Source organism: Tyto alba, unplaced genomic scaffold (assembly GCF_018691265.1).
Source record: "Tyto alba isolate M040663 unplaced genomic scaffold, T.alba_DEE_v4.0 Super-Scaffold_8, whole genome shotgun sequence".
Lineage (NCBI taxonomy): Eukaryota > Metazoa > Chordata > Aves > Strigiformes > Tytonidae > Tyto > Tyto alba.
The window spans coordinates 19,061,815-19,082,897 of NW_024881329.1; the positions used below are offsets into that span (position 1 = coordinate 19,061,815).

Consider the following 21,083-nt stretch of genomic DNA (forward strand, 5'->3'; position numbering starts at 1 on the left):
CCCGTTCACTCTGGCCCCTACTGATGGCACCAGGCTCCTTGGGCCCCCCCGCCATGTGGCGCGGGGGCAGGGGCGCTGGAGAAAGGCTTTTATTTGTTCATATACAAGAATAGATCTTCTGCAATAAATACCCCAATAAATAACATCTCCAATAAATAAACACGCATAGACGCACCGGGACAGCAGCCCTGCGGCCCCGCCCCTAGCCCCGCCCCAAGGGGGGGTGGTGATCTGTGGGTTGCTAGGCACCGTGGGAGAGGCGGGGCTTGGGTAACGGAGCGGGCCTGTGTAAGGAGGCGGGGTTTGCTACACAGGCTGGTGGGCGGGAGGGGTGGAGCCTATTGCTCCCGGGCGGGGCTTGCTGCTGGGCAGGGCGGGGCTTGCTCAGGGGGGATTGGTCCTTTTTCAGGGGTGGGCGGGGCGTTCACCCACCCTGGGGGTGGGGCTTATTGCTGCCGCGGGGCGGGGGGAGGAGCCTGCTGCCCTCCCCAGCCCCATGGTGTGGGGACAGCCCGAGGGGACAGGGCACGGAGGTGGGGGCATGTGGTGGCTTTGGTGGCACTTGGGGACAGGGGCCCCGTGTCAAGGCACAGCGTGGGGACAGCGGGGCCGTGGGGTGGCTTTGGTGGCACTTTGGGGTCAGGAGTCCTATCTCTTAAGGCACAGCGGTGCTGCAGAGGGGACATGGGTGGCTTTTGGTGGCACTTTGGGGACAGGGGCCCCATCCTTTAAGACCGTGTGATGATGGTGGGGTTGTGAGTTGGCTTTGGTGGCACTTGGGGTCAGGAGCCCCGTCCCTTAAGGCACAGCTTGGTGATGGTGTGGGGGGGACACGACATGGGGTCTGTGGTGTCACTTTGGGGTCAGGAGTCCTATCCCTTAAGGCGCTGTGATGATGGAGAGGGGACAAGGGTGGCTTTGGTGGCACTTTGGGGTCAGAAGCCCCATTTCTCAAAGCACACTGCTGCTAGAGAAGAGACAAGAGTGGCTTCGGTGGCACTTGGGGGTCAGGATCCCTGTCCCTTAAGGCACTGTGATGATGATGGGGCTGTGGGGTGGCTTTGGTGGCACTTTGGGGTCAAGACCCCCATTCCTCAAAGCACACTGGAGCTGGAGCGGGGACAATGGTGGCTTCGGTGGCACTTTGGGGTCAGGAGTCCTATCCCTTAAGACATAGTGGTGCTGGAGAGGGACAGGGGTGGCTTTTGGTGGCACTTTGGGGTCAGGAACCCCCCATCCCGCAAGGCACAGCGAGGTGGCGGTGGGGACGTGCAGGTGGCCCATCGGGGCGAGGAGCCCCACCCTGGCGAGGCGGGGCGGGTGCTGTTTTTTTTTGGGGGGGGGGGTGGTGATGGTGGGGGGCAGAATCTCAGAAACCCCTCGCCTCCGACGCAGCGTGACCACAGCGGGCGGCACCTTCTTCTTGAGGCGGTTGAAGTCCTTGGCCGAGCGCCACAGCCAGGTCTGCAGCTCCTTCAGCAACCAGAAATCATCCATTTTCTTGAGGAAATCATTGGGGGCGACGGCGGCGCCGGGAGGGGCGGAGGGTCCGGCGGGTAACGGGTAACCCAAAGACGACATGACGCCGGCGATGCTGAGCACCAAGCCTTGGAGGCTGGAGCAGAAATGGCCCAAACGGTGCCGCAGCTCGGCCGTGCCCGTTTGCCCGTCCAGCGCCCGCAGGTAGCAGAGCAGCCGGCTGTAAGCCCGGTAGTTGGCGGCCAACCGGGCGTTATCGGTCAACCCCCGCCACAAATCCAAATCCACCGTGGCGCTGGGGACCCGCTCGGCGCGTGCCAGGCGCGGGGGGTTGAAGTCGGGTTCGTTGAAGGGGGGGCCCAGGTAGTTCAGCTGTAAGGGAAACAAAGGGGTGAGTGGAAGGGGTGGAGGTTGTCGGGATTTTGGGACACACACACACACCCACGCTGAGGGGGTGGGTTGCCACGTCTTTGCGCCCACCATGTTTCCTGTCGCGGTGTCCCCAGTTTGGATGTGCCCTGTCCCAGGCCTCTCCTGCCCGTCACGTCCCGCCACCCACCGTGTCCCCACTCTCCATGTCCCCCGGGTGCGCTTACCCGGCTTATCGCAGGTCCCCGTGTCCCTCTCAACCCACCCACCACGTCCCCAGGCTCCATGTCCCACCCCCATCCCGTGTCCACCACGTCCCCTTCCATGTCCCTGGTCTCCATGCCCACCACGTCCCCAGTCCCATGTCCCCACACCCACATCCCATGTCCCCTGGGTGGACGTGCCCACCATGTCCTACGTCCCCCAGTTAGACCTGCCCACCACGTCCCATGTCCCCCAGTTGGAAGTGACCGCCACGTCCCATGTCCCTAAAGTGGATGTGCCCACCATCTCCCTCGTTCCTCAGTTAGACGTGCCCACCATGTCCCACCTTCCATGTCCCACGACCCCCAGTTGGACGTGCCCACCACGTCCCACATCTCCCATTCTCCCACCCTTGTCCCCAGCCCCGCACATCCCATCCCCATCTCCTCCCCGCCACCACCCACCTCTCGCACCCACAGCTCCAGGCACCCATCAGTGGGCCCTTCCCCTACCCCCCACCCCACGGCCGTGCCACCCTCGTCACCCACGTGCCGGCACCGCCGGGGACACGTCAGGGCAGAGATGGGGAACCCCCCCCCGGGCCGGCGGGCAGGGAGAGGCACCCGGGGCCGATGAGACATTTCCGTGGCCGCCGGCGTGGGTGCAGCCCCACGGCCCCGCCGGGGAGGGCGGGTGGCACCGGGCGAGGGCGTGTGGGTGCAAACACGTCAGCGGTAACTGCAGGGCGTGTTACGGCACACGCATGTCCGGGGAGTCATGGGGGGGGGGGTGTTTGGCAAGGAGGCGCCTTGTGTGTGCACAGGGATGCGTGTGAGCTAGACACACACACACACACACGTACATGGGCAGGCACATGGGTGTACACGCATACATGTATGTGCAGGCATGCATGTGCAGGCACACGGATGGGCGCACGCACGAGTGTGCAGGCTGTTGTACTGGGGCACATGTGCACATGTATGTGCGGGCACACGTGTGTGGGCACACGGAGGTGTGTGCAGATGGGCATGCAAGGCACACCAATGCACATATGTATGTGCAGGCATGCGTGCGTGCAGCTGCACTGATGCACACGTACACGTGCAGGCACTCCAGTGTGCATACACACGTACAGACACACACACACGGGCGTGCAGACACACACGAACGCAGGCGCAGCAAGGCACAAGCACATATGTATGGACAGGCACATGTGAGCAGGCACAGTAACACACACACACGTATGTACAGGTATGCATGCATGCGGCTGCACTGATGCACACCTACACACATATGTGCAAGCACACCGATGCTCACACATGTATGTGCAAGCACATACATGTATGTACACGCACACCAATGCTCACACACGTGCAGCCACCCCCCGTGCACTCGCACACGCATGCATGCCCTCACCGTGCTGCTGCCCACATTACCCCCCCCCCCCCATGCCACCATGCCCAGGGGGTGCGTTGGGGACACACACACACACCCCTCTGGTGGGGGTGCACCCCATCGTGGGGGACCCCCAACCACCCACCTCATCTCCCAGGGCCGACGGGTGGTTGAACGGGCACCCCCCCCCAGTCCTCCCTGGGTGCCGTGGGGTGCGGGTGGGGGGGGGGATGCAGGGTGAACCGCCCCCCTCCCCTTACTCACGTAGGTGCCGGCGAGGGTGCGGAGCTGGTGCTCCAGGTAGCGGGTCAGGTCGTAGGTTTTTTGGATGGACTGGCCGGCGCCCAGCTCCTCGGTGCAGTTCAGGGCCGGCAGCGCCGGCAGGTTGCAGAGTGCGGCGCAGAGGAAGGTGAAGATCCCCCAAGAGTCTCCTGCGGGGACACAGCGTGGGGCAGGGGGGTGTGTGTGTACATAAATTTGGGGGTGTGGAGGGGTAGGGGGCACCTCTTCCCACCCCTGAGCTTCAGGTGATAGGGATACCCCCAGCCGCGGGGAGGAACCCCCAGCACGGCACTGCTGAGCCCCCCCCTTCCCCGTGTCACACCCTCCCCCCCCCCCCCACTCATGGGGTGACCCAACTGCCCGTGGGGAAACTGAGGCACAGCAGGACAACGCGCAGAGGGTCACAGGGGGCAGCGGGACCTGCCACAGCTCACGCTTTGGCACGGCCGCGGCGACGCCGTGAGCCCGGAGCGATGCTGCCGGCACAGCCGGGCGGCGGGGACCCCCCGCTTTGCCCCACGGACACCCCGCACCCCCCCTCGTGTCCTTCCTCCCCCCCAAGCCCCGGCTCCCCTCTGCGCGCTCCCGCCCGCGGGCTGCAGCAACAATCCTTTATATGGTCTGGAGCGAGCGCGGCTCCCGCCGGGACGGCACGGCTGGGTTATATTTGGCTCCGACAAGTCCCCCCCCCTCAATGCCCGGGGTGGGGTGGGTGTCCCGCACCGAGCGGGGACCCCCGGCCACCCGCACCCGGGTCTGGGGGGGATGATGAGAGGATGGGTGGGGGGGAGACGACACACACATGAGTGGGTCAGAGCCCCTCGAGGTGGGGTGGGGGTGTGGGGGTGACCTTTGCCGGAAACCGCCGAGCCGGGTCCCCGTCATCGGGCCTGACGTCAGGGCAGCCCCGTCAGCCGTGCAAAGGTCGCGGTCGTGCGAAGGCCGAGCGGCACCTCTCGGCGCGCCGCAGCCCCGGGGCTTCCCGGCAGCCAATCCCCCCCCCCTCCCCGCCCCGGCTCCCTGTGACAGGGTGTCCCCGTGTCCCCCCCCCTCCAACCCCCCCGGGTGTGAGGCCGGCGGGAGGCCCCGCGGTGCCCTCGCGCGTCAGCACTCCCCATCACGGTGGGAGCGGCCCGAGCGCCGGTGACGCACGAGGGTCCTGGGGGACACCCCGGGTCTGGCTGTGCCGGCCCCGGCACGGCGAGGACCGCCGTTTCCCAGCGGCGTGTGGGTGTGCAGCTCGCCGGCGGGTGTGCGACATCCTGCACACACGCCTGTGGTACGCCCTGTGGGCGTGCAGCCCGGCACACGCCCTGGCGATACGCCCTGCGGGTGTGCAACAAGCTGCTCACACCTGCAATACACCCTGTGGGTGTGCAACACAGCACATGTGCTGGGGATGCAGCCTGCGGGTGTGCAACGCGCTGCACCGATCTGTGATGCACCCTTCAGGTGTGCGACACGCTGCTCACGCCTGTGATACAGCCCGTGGGTGTGCAACACAGCACACACAGCGGCGATACACCCCGCGGGCGTGCAACAAGCTGCTCACACCTGTGACGCACCCTGTAGGTGTGCAACACGCTGCTCATGCCTGTGCTATACCCTGTGGGCGTGCAACACACTGCTCACGCTGCAATACACCCCCGGGTGTGCCACAAGTTGCACACACCTGTGACGCACCCCGTGGGCGTGCAACACAGCACACACGCTGGCCATACACCCCACGGGTGTGCAACACATGGTGGGGCCGTGCAGCACCACGCCATGTGTGGGTACTGGCCGCCCCATCCAGGCGGTGCCGTGGCCCCTGCGGGAGCGTCAGGTCCCTCGTGTGCGTGGGATGGGCGGTTTGGTTTTGGGGTTTGTTTTTATTTTGGGGGGGGTGTCACGCCGCAGTGACTCACCCGCCCCCGGGGTGTTTGCTTTGGCTGAGCCCCGGCACCGCTGGGCTTGGCCGGACCCTCGCCCGCCGCCGGCTCGAGTTTCCAGAGCGGGATTTACACCAGCCCCGGTCATGCCGCAGCCAAACCAAACACGGGGGAGCCGGGCCGGGGGGGGGGGATGCAGCAGGGACACCGGGGCTGGCACGGAAGGGACAACGATGGAGCCACTGACGGCTCCCGGGCAGGTGGCCGGGCCACGGGGTGGATGAGGATGAGGAGCACGAGGATGAGGAGGAGGGGGAAGGGGATGGAGAGGTGCCGGGTGGAGGCGGATGGTTGAGGGACGCACGGCCCGGCGGTGGCACAGGCGGTGCGGGCGGCACGGCAGGGCTGGCGGCCAGTGCGTGGCAGCAACGGTAGCCACGCACAGCCACGGTGGGTAGCCCCAGCTGTCCCTTCGGGCCACCCCGGTTCACAACGACACGACGCCGGGCGGAAAATGTCCGGGCACCGGCACAGACAATGGCGGCGGCGGCGGCCCCGGCGGGGAGGAGGCGCGGGGCCGGCACAGCTGGATCCCGGTGACGTCGGAGAGGAAGAGCCCGAGGGTTTCAAAACCGGCCCTGGAGCCCGGCCAGGACGTTCCCAGCCCACGTAAGCAGCTCACGGCGTGGCTGCCCGCGGTCACCCACCGGGCCCCGGTGGCAACTGGGAGGCGGGGGGGGGGGGGGGGACACAGAACCGGCTACCCCCCCCCTCCTTCACCCTCGCCACCACCAACAGCACCCCGGGGGCACCCATGGGTGAGCGGCCGCTTGCCGCGGTGCCACCGGGCATCCCCAGCGCACGTGGCGGTGGGGACGTCGCTCCCCCACCAGCAGGACCCCTGTTTCCCCCCGCTCCTCCTTCCTCCCAGTTCCCCCCAGTACCCCCACAGCGGCGCAGGCGGCCGGCGCTGGCCAGACCTCCCGGCGAGCAGCCGAGGCGGGAGCGCAGCCGCCGTGCCGGGTGAGCTGTTTTCCGGGCATTCTGTGGGCAGAGACCACAAACCGCCCCGGAGCCGCTTTCCCGAAACCCTCGTGGCAAAGCGGTGCCCGCCGCGGGGGTGGCAACCGGGGGACAGGGACAAAGGGGGGACACAGGGACCACCACCCCCACCCGCCCCCCCCCTCGCCGCGGAGCCCTCGGGGGCAGCGGATGAAGCCAAAGCGGCCCCGTGGCCCCTGACACGGCGGCGGGAGTTGCCGTATCTGATGGGCCGGGTTCCAGCCGAGCCCCGTCCCACCCGCGGCGTGCGTGCGAGAGAGCCGAGCCCGGGCGGTCCGGCGGTGGCCAGGGGTGACCGTGACACTGAAGACAAAGTGGCCCTGTCTGCAGTGGCCACCGCTCGCCCGTAACCCCGACCGGCAGCGCTGAACTCATCCCGGGGCGGCGGGTGGCAGCCAGGCTCTGCCCAACCCTTCCTCCGTGGGTCCTGCCCACAGCTCCCAGTGCCCACCAGTTGTCCCCCCTCCGCCCCCCCCCACAGCGGCCCCGCAGGGCTCCCAGCGAGCGAAGCCCCCGCGCCGAGTGTTTACATCCTGTCTCCTCCGTGTGTTTATAAACGCGGCCGTGCGCGGGAGACTCCGGCGAGGCCGTAATTAGCTGGGCCTGGATTTCCCATCCGGCTTCAGCGCGATGGAAACACCCCCACCGGCAACTTGGGGGGGGGGGGGGGGCTTCCCCCCCCCACTCTAATCCCAACCAGACCCCATCACCCTGCATGCACAGCCAGCCTGGCCATGGGCACGGCCCCCCCACTCCCCCAGCCAGAGTCACGGGTGTTTCAGCAGAGTTGGGGACCCCCGGTGCCAACCCCCCCTCCCCGGGGGGGACGCCGGCTCCTTCTCCATCTCGCCTCCAGAACCCGCTGCCAGCGCCGGTATCTCCCCCGCTTTGGGGGGGTGGTGCTGGGACACACACACACACACCCCAGCAGCTCAGTGTGGACCTGAGCTGGCTCTACATGTGTGTGTCGTGTGTGTGTGTGTGTCCCCCCCACCTCAAAACTCAGGACACCTCCCATCACCCAAACGGCAATTCACCAAATGTCCCCGCCGTGCCGGGACAAGCGCATCCCCACGCGCCTGCCCGACATTGGCACTTGGAGCGGGGGGGGAGCAGACAAGGGACCACCCCGTGCAAGGGCAAACGGGGTGTCAGCCCCCCCTCCTCGAGGCAGAGGTAGGAGCCGGGGGGGGGGGGGGGCGGGGGGGTGGTGTGTGTGGTGATTTATGGAGCTCTGTGCCACTTAGCAGGGCATAAATCTCCCCCCAGGCCGGCCCTGTAAGCAGAGCCCTCCGCATTTCCCCTCGGAGGCTGCTGGCAGGCTGCGCCTAATTCAGCCCAGATGTGTGCCGCCACCGTGCCCCGGCGCAGGCTGCTAAATAGGCGCGGGGACACCGGTGTCACCGAGTGTCCCCGAGCCTCGCCAGGGCTGGAAAACTGGGGCCGCCGCTGGCTGTGGATACCCCAAAACCAGGAGCTCGCGGCTCCCCCCGCCGCACCGGACTCAGCGTCCCCTTCCCGTTCCGGCACCGGTCACTGGTTCACTAAAGGCCCCGCGACACCGGCTCCGTGGCCCCGGCAGCGGGTGGGAAGGGGAGAAGGAAAAGGGTGAGGGAGGGCGACGGGGATCCCGGCCTCGCTTTTCCGGTTCCGGCGCTCGCCCCGGTTTTGCCCGTCCTGCGTCACGGCGGCAGCGCAGGAGCTGGAGCCGAACCCGGCGCCGGCCTCGTGCTGCCCCGGTCTCACCGGGTGGGAGCCCGGGGAAACTCGTGGCACCCACGGTTTGACCTTTTAAGGGTGTTTTTCCAACGTTTTCCCGGTCCTTTCTGGGTGAGGAGCCTCCGAGCCCGGTGTGCCACGGGGCCGGCCAGCCCCCCGACCGTCCCGGCTCTCCCGGGACCCCCGAGGCGGCCGCTCGGACCGGGGGAACAAAACCGTCCCGCAGCCGCAGGGAGAGTCCCCTCTGGAGAGCGACATTTCCCCGGGACCCCAAAACCCCGCCGCCATCTCCCAGAATAATCTCGCCCGCTTCGGCAAAGGCTTTCTCAGGCAAACCCCCCCAAATCCAGCCCTCGGGCAGGAAAAAGAATTTTTCCTGCTCCCCAAATCCCAGCGACTTTCATTTTCCTCCCTTCTGTCAGTCCTGGGGTTTAATTCTCCGTGCTCAGCGGCGGTTCCCTCCCTGGTAATCACAAACATGCATGGAAAAGAGGGAACGAGAGAAAGGGAAAAAAAAAAAACAACAAAAAAACAACTCTCAAAAAAAAAAAAAAACCTAGAGAGGGGAAAGTCTTAAATCAATCCCAAAGCCAGACAGACGTTTTAATCACATCAAATTAAAATCAGCAGTGGCTCGGAAAGGAAAAACCATGGCAGGCAGAGCACAGGCAGCCCCCCGCCCCAGCCCCGGCCGGCAGCGCCCGGCGCCTCGGTCTTACCTGAGAGCTCCCCAGCAACATTTAGCATAGTCGGGGTGCAGGGTGGGGTTGGGGGGCAGAAGGCGCAGAGGGGGGGCGAAAGGAGCCCGAAATGGGGGCTTGGCTCTTGCTCCGTGTCCCGAGCAGCCGGCCGAGCCCGCCTGCTCGCCTCTGCCCTGGCTCGCTTGCTCACTTGCGTTCGCTCGGGGTTTGGTTTTGGGTTTGGTTTTGTTTTTTTTTTTTTTGGTTTTTTTTTTTTTGGTTTTCAGTTTTGGGTTGCTTTTCAGTTTGTTTGTTTGGGTTTTTTGGGGGATTCTTTTTTTTTTTTTCGCTTTTCCTCTCTCTATTTGTTTGGGTTGGTGATCGCTTGGGTGTTAGGTGGAAAAACCCCAAGCTGTGCGGGTCGGGTGGGTTTTTGGTGTGCGAGTGTGTGCACGGTTCGCACCACACTCCGGCTGCCTCGCTCGCCGCCTTTCCCCCTTCCACCTCCCTTGATTTGCTCTTTTGATTGGTGTCCAGGAATGCAAGAATAAAAAAACGCGAGCTCGCATACACCCTCTCCAAGCTGCTGCCTCCCTTCTTTGCCTTTTTTTTTTTCCTTTTTTTTTTTTTTTTTTTTCAAATTTCAAGTGTTAAGCAGAACCAGGTTGCTTTCAAGAATGTATTTGATGCAATCGTACACAAGAGCGGGCTCCATTCATTCCCTCCCTCTCCCCCTCCTTGGCCTTTTCCCCCCCCAGTTCCTTTTCCCATCCCCGGGGTCCCAGTACTGGGGTAGGGGTGGGGAGTCTGGAGCCGAGCCCCGGCTCCGCAGAAGGCAGTTGGAAGGAAAGGGGGTCCAGTCGGGCAGAATAAATGGGACCCCCCCGCTTTCTCCCTCCTTTCGCCCCCCTTCCCCTCCCCGGTTCTGGCTCCTGCACGGCTTTTGTTAGTGGCAGCGGTGGGGCCGGTACCGGGGCCGGTACCGGAGCGGGGGGGGGGTTACCGGGTGGGGGGGTATCTCCTACCTGCTCGTAGCTCCATGCGGGACAGGCGCGGGGCGGTGGATGCGTGGTCGGGATTTCCCGGGTAGGCAGGCAACGGTCCCGCACACCGGACCGGGACTACGGCTCCCATTTGCCGGTCGGAGCCTTTCTCGCCTCTTCTCCTCCCGACGTACAGAGCCGCCGCACGCCGAGAGCCCGGTCCCCCGGGGGGGGGCGGTGGGGGGGGTCCGGGAAAGGAGAAAAGGGGTGTGTGTGTGTGTTGGGGGGGGGGGGGGAGTGTGGGGAAAAAACACGGGGCGAGGTGCGGCGGGAGCGACTTTTCTCACCGCCCCGCAGCGGGGTTGGGGTGAAGGGGGGGGTGAAGAAGCGGGATGGCGGGGGGGGGTGGCGTGGGGTGCCAGCTTGCCCCCCCCCCCCCCCCCCCCGGGCGGGTAGGGGAGAGGTGGGAGCGGGGAGGGGCGGGTAGAGGGATGGGGAGGCGCAGAGACAGGCGGGCAGGCAGCGAGGGACGGCCGGTGGCGGGACGGGCAGGGGCTCCTCGGCAAAGAGGAGGGGGGGTGCTCCCCGGGGAGTGAGGGGGGGGGAAAGGGGGCGAGGAGACACCCCCCCTTCCCCGCCTCAACCCTGCTGCCCCACCAGGATGGCGGCAGGTGAGCGGACACGGTGAGAATTGGGGGGGGGGTGGGGGGGGTGTGCAGCCGTCGGGGCCCCAGAACTGGAGCCCCTGGGAGCAGCGGCGGCTCAGCTCCGCTCCCATCGCACCGGCTGCGGGGGGGACACTCTGCTTGTCCCGGTGTCCCCCCCCTCCCCAGCCAGGTCCTGTTGTCCCCACGGCCAACGGCTTCCCAATTAACTTCCCCCCCACCCCGGTGCCCGTGGGGATCTTGGCAGTGACTGCAGCGTTTCTCACAATCCACTCGGGGTGAGTGGGGTGGGAAGCCGGGGTGAGGGCAGAGCCCCCCAGGGCCAAGCGTGGTGTGAAAACCCCCAAAACGCAGCAAGAAGGGAGAGGGAGGAAGAGGGGGGGTGATCCGACAGCCAGACATGCCCCCCTCCCGCACCCCATTCCTTCCCCTCGTGACCCACATCCACGAGTGGGTGCTGCCATGGAGGCAACACATTCCCCCCCCACCCCCCACCGTGGGCAGGGGAAAGTGGAGGGGTTCTCTCTCTCTTGGCGATGAGGGGGGGAAACGTGGTTGTCGCCTGAGCTGGCTCCCCCCAAAAAAAAAAAAAATAGAAAAGGGAAAAAAAAAAAAAAAAAAAAAAAAGAAAAGCTTTGTTTAAAACAAAGGGCCGGCACTGCCGGGGAACGCCGGGAAGGGCCGGGAGGTAAAAGGCAGATTTGTTTCCACTCCAGCCCCCCAGCCCTGGCCAGGTCTGAGCCCTCCCGGCTCCTTTGCTGGCAGCGATCGCATCCTCCCGGCTTTCTCCAGGGCACGGAGCAGTCTTTCCCCAAATCCCTAAATTCAGTGCTAAACCCAGCCCCCCTATCCCCCCTCCGCCAAGGTTTAGGGATCCCCCTAAGGAGGTGGTGGTGGGACAGCCCCCCACGCCAGGATGGAGCTGCTGGGGAAAAGCAGCGGCTCGGCAGAGGGAAGGTGCCGTGGTTCACCGGCAGTGTGCCGGAGGGCTGGGGGGTTGGGGGCTGGGGGGTCCCCACCTCCACCCCTGCTCGCCCGGCATGGGGCCAGCCTCTCCGCTCCGCTCCCCCAACCGTGGGGCAGGGTATCTGGTTTCCCTCCCCAAGCAAAACAGTCCCTGCCAGCAGCGTGGAGCAGTTGGGAAAAGTCGTTTTCAGGTCCCTGGAGGGGGCTGGAGGGGGGGCTGGTGAAGGGGGGGGTGGGGGGGGCTCTGCAGCATGGTCAGGGCTGCCAAAGTGGCTGCCCGCATCGGGGAACGCTGCAGGGGTGGGGGGGGACATGACATCAAGTCCTGCCTGGCCAGGCAGCAGCTCGTCATTGCCCTGTCCCCTCCCCAGAAGGGCAGCGCTGAGGTTGGTTTTGGGGAGTTTTCCAGCTCGGCTGACGCTGGGCCAACACCTGATTGAAGAGGAGGAGGAAGAAGAGGAGGAGGCGGAGGAGGACAACACAGCCAGCCGCCATGGCACGAGCCCCCCGCTGCCAAACCCAGCAGCCCCGTGGCAGCCCCCTCGCCCAGCCAGCAGAGCTGGTGAGTGAGACCCTCTGCCCCCACTGGTGCCTTCCTCACCCCCTGCGTGGGTGAGGCCACGTCCCACTCTGCCCTCGGGGACCACGTCACCGGCAGCGCTGTGGGCAGCTGACCTCACCTTCGTCCCCACCCCAGGCGGCGTGGGTCCCACGGCCGGCGCCGCGGCTCGGCCCGGCCTCCCACTGCTGACCTTTGCAGCGGACAGCGCATTGCCTGCCCACCCACCCACCCACCCGTGGCCCCACGAGGTCCTACCTGACCCTTCCGCCGTCCCCAGCTCCGTGCCCGTCACATCCCGGGGCTGCACCGCTGCCCTGGGCTGCCAGGAGATGGAGGAAGGAGAGAAAAACAGGTTGCTGAGCGCCCACAAAATTGGCACCAGGGAAGGGTGTTAGCCCCAAACCATCTGTAGCCTCCCCAAACCGCGAGCTGGGTGCTCAGGGTGTTACCCCAGCTCCTCGGGGACCTCCGTGGGGATGCAGCCAGGGGATGTCTCAGGGTACGGAGCAGTGATTCAGACGGCAGCAGCAGGCGCCTGTCCCCTCCCGCTGGGCAGGGAGCAGGAGCCCAGCTGTGTCCGTCTGTCTGGCCGCGCCACTTGCCTGGGCAAGGGCACCGCGCCATGTGCTTGGGAAGGAAAACTCTCGGGGTAAACCAAGGAGCAACCGGCGCTGGGAGACAGCCCCGAGGTCGCTGGGTGGGAGGGGACACCCAGGGACAGTGGAGAAGGTGACAGAGATGAGGGTGCTTGATCCCGGGGGTGGGCTGAGCCCGGGGGTGCCAGAGCCCACCGAGGGTTTGCCAGGCTTCTCCTCCCGGTCCCGTATCCAGCCTGGTCCCTGGTGCCTCATCAGCGCTGGCTCGGGGCGGCCAGGGGAAGAGGGAGGGGTGCGCGTGGCTTTGGCCACCGCTGAGGTGTGTGTGTCACGACCGCAGGCAGCTGCGTCCTATCCACAGCCCCATAAAACGCCGAGCCCCGAGGCCAGAGCCCCTCTCCTGGGGATGGCGGCTCCAGAGGAGCCCGGCTGCTGTTCAAGAGCTGGAACGGACGCTTGCACACAATCCCATCCTCCTCCTGGGAGGAAGGGGCCGGTAGCCAGTGCTTACCCCAGGGGCGGAGGGAACCAGATCCAGGCGACCCTGGGGGGCTGGACCCCCAACCCAGGCCAAGGCAGACTGGGGAGTCCCCCCTGAGCCCCACCACATGCAGGCGGCTCGGTACAGAGGTCGAAAGTTTGTGTACCTAGAGGGGGGAACGCACTGCCGAGGGTGGAGGGGGGGGGGGGGCATCAGGTCCAAAATCCTGGCTGTGGAGAAGCGCTGAGCACCAGCAGCACACCTGAGATGGTGAAGAGGAAGAGGAGGAGAGGCCTGCAGCTCCATGCTCCCTGCCTCCCCCCCGCCCAGCTCTTTTCAGGTGCCAGCCTCACTCCACAGGCTGCATATTGGGGCCACCGATCCCGGGAGTTGGGCAACTGCTGAGCGCCAGCACGGGCAGGAATTGGCTGAAGGACCTTCCTGCCCGGTTCCTCGCTGCCAGATCCCCTGGCTTCCCTCAAAACCCCAACTCAAATGCCAAGCTGCCTAGGCACCTAAAGAAATGTGCTGAGCTCCCCCCATACAGTGCCCAGCAGGAATCTTTATCCTCCCGATTGCTTTCCTACCCTCACACACAGCACCCGCCTGCCAGGGATGAGCTTCCCGCTTCCCGCCATGGCGCAGCCAGAGGATGGAGACCAGCTGCGGCACCTTCCCCGTGTGCCCTCAGCTGCTGCCCTGGGGTTCTGGAGCAACAGCAGGCAGGCACCCGAGGGGTAGGCCGGGGTCCCGGGGCGAGCAGGGTGTGAGATGGGGCTACCAAACCCCCGGGGAATGGCGCAGCCGCCTCAGGGAGGCCCAGGGGATGGTGTCGGGGGAGGAACAACACACAGACCGTTGGGAGGGCCCAGGGATGAGTCAGAAGGAGCCGGAGGGCTGGCGGGCAGCCGCGGGGGCAGGGGAAAAGCCCGGGGCCGGGCTGAGGGAACCGCGGCCACCCTGAGGGATCAGCGGCCGCGGCCGCCCTGAGGGCCGCACACCCGCCGCTGGTCGTCGAGGCCCCATTGGCTGAGCGGCACGCCACTCCGAGAGAACGGCGGCGCCTGCGCCCCCCTCTGTCCAATAGCGAGCGAAGGGTGGGGCTGTCCGGCGCGACCCTAGGTCACGTGAGGCGAAGGGCGGGAGGGCCGCCGGGCCGTTCACGCGGGCCCGCGCCGACCAATCGGTGGGCGGAGGAGGCGGGACAGAGGGCGGCTGCTATCCAATGGGAAGGCGGCGGGGCGGGGGCGGTGCGGGAGCGGGGAAGGTGCCGGCGCGGCGCGGAGGTGAAGCGGGCGGAACCACTGGGGGTTGGGGGGGGGGGGGATAGGGCAAGACCATTCCGCGAACCGCTGGGGAGGCGGCACCTCCAAGGCGGGGGGAGACGAATTCCAGGGGGGGCGGCGAGGGGGAGCTGGGCGCGTCCATCAGGGTGAGCGGGGGGGGTGGGGGGAAGTAAAGCCGCTGCCGCGCGGGCCTCCAGACGCAACCATATGGTGTAGGCGTGGCTGAGGGCGCGGGGGCGTGGCTAAGGGCGTGGCCAGAGCTCCGAGGGGCGGGGCTCGGGGCAGGCGCGAAGACCCCACGTGTTCACCCGGTGCCCCCCCCCCCCCCCCGCCATGAAGTGCATCGTCGTCGGTGGCAACGTCAAAGGTGAGCGAGGCCGTGGGGTGGGGGACATGGACACGGGTGGGGTGTGGGGGTGCTCTGCCTCACCCTCCTCTTCTTCACCCCCCCGCCACGTCCCCCCCAGTCCTTGGCCGAGCTGTGCACTCCCTGTCCCGCATCGGGGACGAGCTCTACGTGGAGCCCACCGAGAGCGGGGTATGGGCACCGGGGGTGGGGGACACACCTAACTGGGAGCTGGGGGGGGTGGTGCCACCAGTGCCCCCCCCCCCATCCCCGCTGAGGTGTGGGGGGGCAGGCGGTACCGACACTGTGTGTGTGTGTCCCTGTCCCTGCGCACCGTCAACTCCTCGCGTTCCGCTTTCGCCTCCTTCCTCTTCGCGCCCCTCTTCTTCCAGCTGTACGAGGCGGGCGGCCCCCCGCCCCACAGAGAGCTCTTCCGATGCAAAGTCCTCATGAAGGTACAGCATCCCCCCAAACCCTCCCAAAACCCCCCCTTAATCTTGAGGGGGGGGAGTGGAAAACACCGACATAAAGTCCCCGCATCCCTCCCCCTGCCCGCAGTCCTTCCTGGGTGTTTTCCGCTCGCTGCCCTCGCTGGAAAAGACGGTGGGGAAATGCCTCATCCTCCTCAAACCGCAGGCCAGCCGCCTGGTTGTGCAGCTCCACTGCAAGTACGGTGAGTGTTTGGGGGGGGGGGGGGGGGCGGGGGGAAACACATATGACACACAGCAGCTTCCTCTCCCCCCCGTCCTGCTGAGCCGGTGCTGTCCCTGCCAGGCGTCACCAAGACCCACAACCTGGCCTTCCAGGAGTGCGAGCGGCTCCAAGCCGTCTTCGACACCCAGAAATGTGCCAGCAAGCTCTGCGCCTCAGCACGGTGAGCTGGGGGGGATGTGTGTGTGTGGGGGCTGGGGGGACACGGAGGGGGTTAGCGGGGCTGGAGGGGGGGACAGGGACACACTTTGAGTAGAGGCTGAGGTGGAAAAAGGGACACTGGGGTGGAAAAAGGGGGCTGCAAGTAGGTTGAAGGAGGGACCGTGGCCAGTCCTTGGGTGGTTGGGGGGAATTTGGGGGGGGGGCTCAGCCCCAGGCGTGCCCCCCGCCCCCCCCCCCTCCAAACATGCCCACAGGGTGTTGGCGGAGGCCGTGGTTCACTTCCCCCCGACGCTGGCTGAGGTGACGCTGGGGACCGGCCCTGGGGGCAAGATCAGCCTCCGAAACTACGTGGAGGACGAGGCGGGTGAGTGCTGGGGGGGGGGGGGGCCTTTCCCAGCTTTGGGGTGCCAACCCACCCCCTGACACGCCCCCCCCCCCCCCCCCCCCCCCCAGAGCTGAGCAAGACGATGGTGACAGAGCTGTGGCTGGCCAAGGATGAGTTTGAGACGGTGGCCGTGAGCCCGGGCTCCCACATCACCTTCTGCCTCAAGGAGTTTCGGGTGAGTCCCTCCCCACACGCCCCCCCCTCAGCGCCCCTCCTCAGCACCCCTCAAACCCCCACTTTATTCCCAGGGGCTGCTGACCTTTGCTGAGGCCTCCAACCTGCCCCTCACCATCCATTACGACGCGCCTGGAAGGTAGGAGGGGGGTACCCCAGCCCTGCCCCTCACCTCCCCACTCTTCCTCCTCCTCCTCAGCCCCTCTGTGCCCCCAGGCCGGTGGTCTTCACCCTGGAAGACACCGCTGGAGGTCCACCTGGTGCTGGCCACCCTCTCAGACCCCGAAAGCAGCTTGCAGCCCCCCACGGCCAACGGGTAAGTGGGGTGGCTTCAGGGAGGGTGACAGTCCCAGTTTAACCCGCTAGCTGCCATCAGTAGGGACCAGAGTGAACGGTCCCCACTCTGCCCCCGCTTTACTCGCTCTCTCCCCACCAGTGTCTCCCACCCCTGGCACATCTGAGGACTTCGCCGATGACCTCGAATCCTACATGATTGCCATGGAAACCAGCGCTACGAGGAAGGCTCGGGGGTGCCCCCCAGCCCCACCTTCCCCCTACGCACCCCACCACCTCCAGCTGAAAGCGACCTTGAGGAGGAAGAGGAGGAGGAAGGAGCTGTGCCAGGGACCCCCCCTCACAAAAAGGTCTGGGCTGGGCAGGGGAGATGGGCACAGCCTCCCCCCCTCACCCCATTCCTGACCCCCCCCCCCCCCGCCAATTTTTCCACACAGTTTCGCTCCCTGTTTTTTGGCTTGGTGCTGACACCAGGGGGCCCGGCCCAGCCCCCACCCAGGAGGTGCTGGCAGAGGACAGCGAGGACGAGTCCTGAGAGCCCCAAGGACACGGAGCTACCGACACCCCCCACCCCTCTGTGACCCCCCCCCACCCCCCTCAGCATCAACCCCCAAACACAGGCACCCCCCCACGACCCATTACAAGTTTATTCCCAAAAAATTCTCCTGCCCCCCCCCCCCCTCCACTGTCAGCCCAGGGCTGGGCTCTGGGCTCCCCCTCACCCCGGTGGTCCCTGCCCTTGGAGGGTGGGGGAGGCTGTATTTGGTTCAGTGGAGCGTGGCGGGAGGGGAGGGGGGGGGCTGCAGGATCTTACAAATAAAAAAACGAGTCGAAAGAAAAAGCGACCTGATGCTGAAAGTTGGAGGTGCGGGGGCGGGGGGCCAGGCCCCAGTTTGAGGTGGGGAGGAGGGGCAGGGGTGGCTCGCGGCTCATTTCTTGGCTTTGGCAGAGTTGCGGGGAGGGGTGACGGGGCGTCCTGCGGGGTTCAGCCCGCTGAACTGCCCGTATTTGCCCTTGTTCTTGTCGGCCGGCTTCAAAATCTGGTGGGGGGAGTGGGGGGGGAAAAAAGGGGTGAGTGGGGGGGGTGCATGCCGTGCCCCCTGCCCCAGCTCCCCCCTCCCCTCCTGCCTTGAGGGCAGAGGCTCCCCTCAACTCCACCTTCCCTTTTACACCCCCAGGAGGAACTGGGGCTCTCCTCCAGCCCCCCACTGTGTTCACCAGTGTTCCCCCCCCACCTCCCTGCCCCAACAGCCCCCCCCCCGGGCCCACCTGAAACGAACACATCAGCGTTTCGTCCACGCTCATCATGGCACCCGCGTTGTCGAACTCCCCGCAGTAGTTGGGCGCCGAAAAGAGGGTGACAAGCTGGCGCTTGGCGAAGAATTCGTAACCGTCCTCCACCACCTGCAGGCGTGGCGGAGTCGTAGCTGAGCCGGGCACCCCCAGGGCAAAAATTCACCCTCCTGGGGCAAATGTCCACCAATAGGGGCAAATATCCATCCTTGGGGGCAAATATTCACACCCAAGGGGCAAATACTCACCCACTTGTGGCAAGTACCCATCCTCTGGGAGCAAATATCAATCCCCCCAGGGGGTAAATACCCATCCTGGGGGGGAAATACCCATCCCCTGAGGGAAAAGAGTCATCCCCTGGGGGCAAATACCCCCATACAGGGGGCAAATATCCACCCCACTGTGGGCAGATATCAATCCCCCGGCGGTAAATACCCATCCAGGGCAGCCGAGGGCAAATACTCATCCCCCAGGGGAAACACCCATTCCTGGGGGCAAATATCCACCCCCCCTTGGGGGAAAATATCCCCAGGAATCTAGCCCACACAGTCCAGCCCACACCCCCCTAAAACCCTCCCAGTATCAACCATTCCCTTTGGGGGAAAATACCTCCCCAGACCCCCCACCTCTGCAGACCCAGGCAGCCCCCAGATTCAATTCCGCCCTTGAGAGGCAGATATGAGGGGTAAAAATGCCTGCCCCATACCCGATACCCACTGGGGACCCAAATCTGTGCCCCCCCCCAGGGGTACACCCAGCAGTCGGGTGCCCGGCAGTACCTGGTGTGCCCGGCAGATGAGGTCCAGGTCATGCTTGTGCAAGAATTTCGCCACCACCTCGGCCCCAAAGGTGAAGGAAACACCGCGATCATTCTCGCCCCAGCCCTGCACGTCCTTGTCGGGGTCAGACCAAAGCAGGTCACAGAGCAGGCCCTGATCCGGCACGTCCGTGGGGCGCATGATCCGCCGGATCTGCTCCATCGATTGCAGGTCGGGAGACAACCCTGCGAAGACAGCGGTGGGGGGTGGCAGCAGGCACTGTTATTTCAGCAACAGCCCCCCCCATCCTCCTGGGAACCCCCCAAATCATTGTCACAAAGTTCTTGTGTCCCCTCCACCCAGACTCCAGCCCTCAGTCGCTCCTCCAAAGCCCCAGGCAGGGCCATGCCCACCTCCGTGGCAGCAAAAGATCTTCTCATCCACGATCGCCGCGATGGGCAAACAGTTGAAGCAATCGGTGAACGTCTTCCAGAGTTTGATGTTGTATCGCCGTTTGCCTGCGGAACAGCGGGTGTGGGTGCCCAGTGGGGTCCCCAAGAGCCCCCCACGTGGGTTTTTTCCCCCCTGGGTGAAGCACCCGCAACTGTGCAGAGGCACTCACGGTGTCCTCAGGGTGCACACGCTGGTGGAGGTGGTTGGGAAGGGGGCGCAGGGTGGGCGTGGGACACGGTGTGGATGGCACTGGGTGCACTGGGGTGGTGTGGGTTGGTTGTGGGTGGGAGGATGGCACGGGGGTGGCAGGAGGAGTCACCCTGATCACAGCAACTGTGGATGGGGGTTGGCAGGGGACAACGTGGGGCAAGGGGAAGGGGGGACAGACACGCAGCTGCAGCCCGAGCGCTCACACTCGTCGTAGAAGCCATAGATGCGGTTGATGCTGGCGCACTCGTGGTTGCCACGCAGCAGGAAGAAGTTCTCGGGGTACTTGATCTTGTAGGCGAGCAGCAGGCAGATGGTCTCCAGCGACTGCTTGCCCCGGTCCACGTAGTCGCCCAGGAACAGGTAGTTGCTCTCAGGGGGGAAGCCCCCGTACTCAAAGAGCCGCAGCAGGTCGTAGTACTGCCCGTGGATGTCGCCTGAGGGGTGGGGGACAGGGCGTGGGTGGCACCCCAGCCCACCCGCACCAGCCCACAGCGGGCCCCAGTGCTGCCCATTGGGGCCACTGGGCCATACTGGGACCCCCAGCTGGTCCTCGTGCCCAGCCTGGGGTTGGGGTGCAGCACCCAGCCAGCCCTCACCGCAGATCTTGAGGGGTGCCTCCAGCTCCAGCAAGATGGGCTGGCTGAGGAAGATCTCCCGTGACTTGAGGCACAGCCCCCGGATCTCGTTCTCTGTCAGCTGCACGTTTTTCCCCGGCCGCGACCCTTGAACTGAAGGACGGGGGGGGCCCCCACCACCAAAGAAACAGGAGTCAGGGACCCTGTCGGCAACCCACGGGCACCCCACGGCGTTGGCACTGAGGGACGGGCATCAGGGCCGTGGCACACCCCCGTGCGCCCCACAGACTGGCAGGAGCAACGGGCGTGGGCGATTTGGGGGTGTCCTGTCGTTGCCGTGTGTGTCCCATCTCCCTCCCCCCCAACACCAGGGTGAGTGGGCACGGATCACCCCCCACCCCACGGGGTTGTGCCGGAGCTGGGGGGGGGGGTTGTGGCAGGGCCCCCAAACTCCTCTCCTGCACCAACCCAGCACCCCCCGTACCCCAACACCCCCCACACGCTGCCCCTTTCCCCTCCCCTCCCTCCCTCCCTCAGGTTTATCCCAAATCCAGCAGCCCCGTTACCAACCTGACCCCCTGACCCCCCAAACCCCACATCCCCCCCCCCCAACACCCAACTTCCCTGCTGCCTCTCAAGCCCCTCAACTCAATATCCAGACCTCACCTCCCACACACACCATCCAGGCCCAACACCCCCACCTCAACCAGGTGCCCCCCCCTCACGCCCACGGGCCCCCTCCCCCCCCCCCAAATTCTCCAGACCTTCCCGCCCCCCGAGGGGTCAGGCAGTGCCGGGGGGCTGTTGGGGGTCCCGGGGCCAGCGGGGAGGGGGCCGCTCACCCTCGAGGAGGCGGCTGATGATGGAGTCGAGGTTGAGTTTCTCGGTGTCCGCCATGGCCGCCGGACGCTGCCGCCCCGCCCCTTGGCGCCGCGCGCCCGGCTTGAGGGCGGGGAGGGGCGGGAGCGCTGGCGCCCCCTGTCGGCTCGGAGGAGTCAAGGCGGCCAAGGCGAGGGAGGAACCGGGGAGAGACACACACACAGAGGGGACACCCCCACCCCCCCACCCCCAAAAAAAAAAAAAAAAATCCGCGATTGAGGCGCACAGGGGCACCCCATCCGC

The 21,083-nt window shown here is 65.9% G+C and overlaps 3 protein-coding genes across 4 annotated transcripts; 1 reads left to right on the top strand and 2 right to left on the bottom strand.

Annotated features, from left to right (window-relative positions):
- Positions 1 to 73: 73 nt before the first annotated feature.
- CLCF1 (cardiotrophin like cytokine factor 1) lies at positions 74 to 10,256 on the bottom strand. Of its 2 annotated transcripts, none has more exons than XM_042785287.1 (3): positions 10,087 to 10,256; positions 3,712 to 3,878; positions 74 to 1,851 (listed from the first exon to the last, which is right to left on the bottom strand). In XM_042785287.1, the coding sequence occupies exons 1-3, from the start codon at positions 10,193 to 10,195 to the stop codon at positions 1,024 to 1,026; spliced, it is 1,104 nt and encodes a 367-aa protein (XP_042641221.1). In that variant the 5' UTR covers positions 10,196 to 10,256; the 3' UTR covers positions 74 to 1,023. The 2 variants fall into 2 exon arrangements, with proteins under 2 accessions (XP_042641221.1, XP_042641222.1); XM_042785288.1 differs by lacking the exon at positions 10,087 to 10,256 and adding an exon at positions 9,101 to 9,610.
- A 4,477-nt stretch (positions 10,257 to 14,733) lies between these two features.
- On the top strand, positions 14,734 to 17,472 carry RAD9A (RAD9 checkpoint clamp component A). The gene is given in 14 exon segments (XM_042784549.1): positions 14,734 to 14,967; positions 15,068 to 15,138; positions 15,267 to 15,401; positions 15,505 to 15,619; positions 15,721 to 15,820; positions 16,074 to 16,183; positions 16,273 to 16,379; positions 16,453 to 16,517; positions 16,595 to 16,621; positions 16,623 to 16,694; positions 16,813 to 16,888; positions 16,891 to 17,022; positions 17,110 to 17,146; positions 17,149 to 17,472. Coding segments are annotated over 14 exon segments (1,140 nt in total). The 5' UTR covers positions 14,734 to 14,933; the 3' UTR covers positions 17,208 to 17,472.
- Positions 17,473 to 17,501: 29 nt separating this feature from the next.
- PPP1CA (protein phosphatase 1 catalytic subunit alpha) lies at positions 17,502 to 20,910 on the bottom strand. Its single transcript, XM_032989937.2, has 7 exons — positions 20,804 to 20,910; positions 19,983 to 20,114; positions 19,590 to 19,820; positions 19,137 to 19,241; positions 18,745 to 18,968; positions 17,942 to 18,076; positions 17,502 to 17,712 (listed from the first exon to the last, which is right to left on the bottom strand). The coding sequence occupies exons 1-7, from the start codon at positions 20,856 to 20,858 to the stop codon at positions 17,602 to 17,604; spliced, it is 993 nt and encodes a 330-aa protein (XP_032845828.2). The 5' UTR covers positions 20,859 to 20,910; the 3' UTR covers positions 17,502 to 17,601.
- Positions 20,911 to 21,083: the final 173 nt, after the last annotated feature.

Bases quoted from the DNA above. Each gene is read 5' to 3' on its own strand.
- CLCF1 (XM_042785287.1), bottom strand. From the start codon at position 10,195: ATGGGAGCCGTAGTCCCGGTCCGGTGTGCGGGACCGTTGCCTGCCTAC. The intron at 3,879-10,086 runs GTAGGAGATACC...GTGTCCCCGCAG, and splicing joins CCGCATGGAGCTACGAGCAG to GAGACTCTTGGGGGATCTTC. The intron at 1,852-3,711 runs GTGAGTAAGGGG...TTTCCCTTACAG, and splicing joins GCACCCTCGCCGGCACCTAC to CTGAACTACCTGGGCCCCCC.
- PPP1CA (XM_032989937.2), bottom strand. From the start codon at position 20,858: ATGGCGGACACCGAGAAACTCAACCTCGACTCCATCATCAGCCGCCTC. The intron at 19,821-19,982 runs GTGAGGGCTGGC...CCCACCCCTCAG, and splicing joins GGCACCCCTCAAGATCTGCG to GCGACATCCACGGGCAGTAC. The intron at 19,242-19,589 runs GTGAGCGCTCGG...GCTGTTCCGCAG, and splicing joins CTATGGCTTCTACGACGAGT to GCAAACGGCGATACAACATC.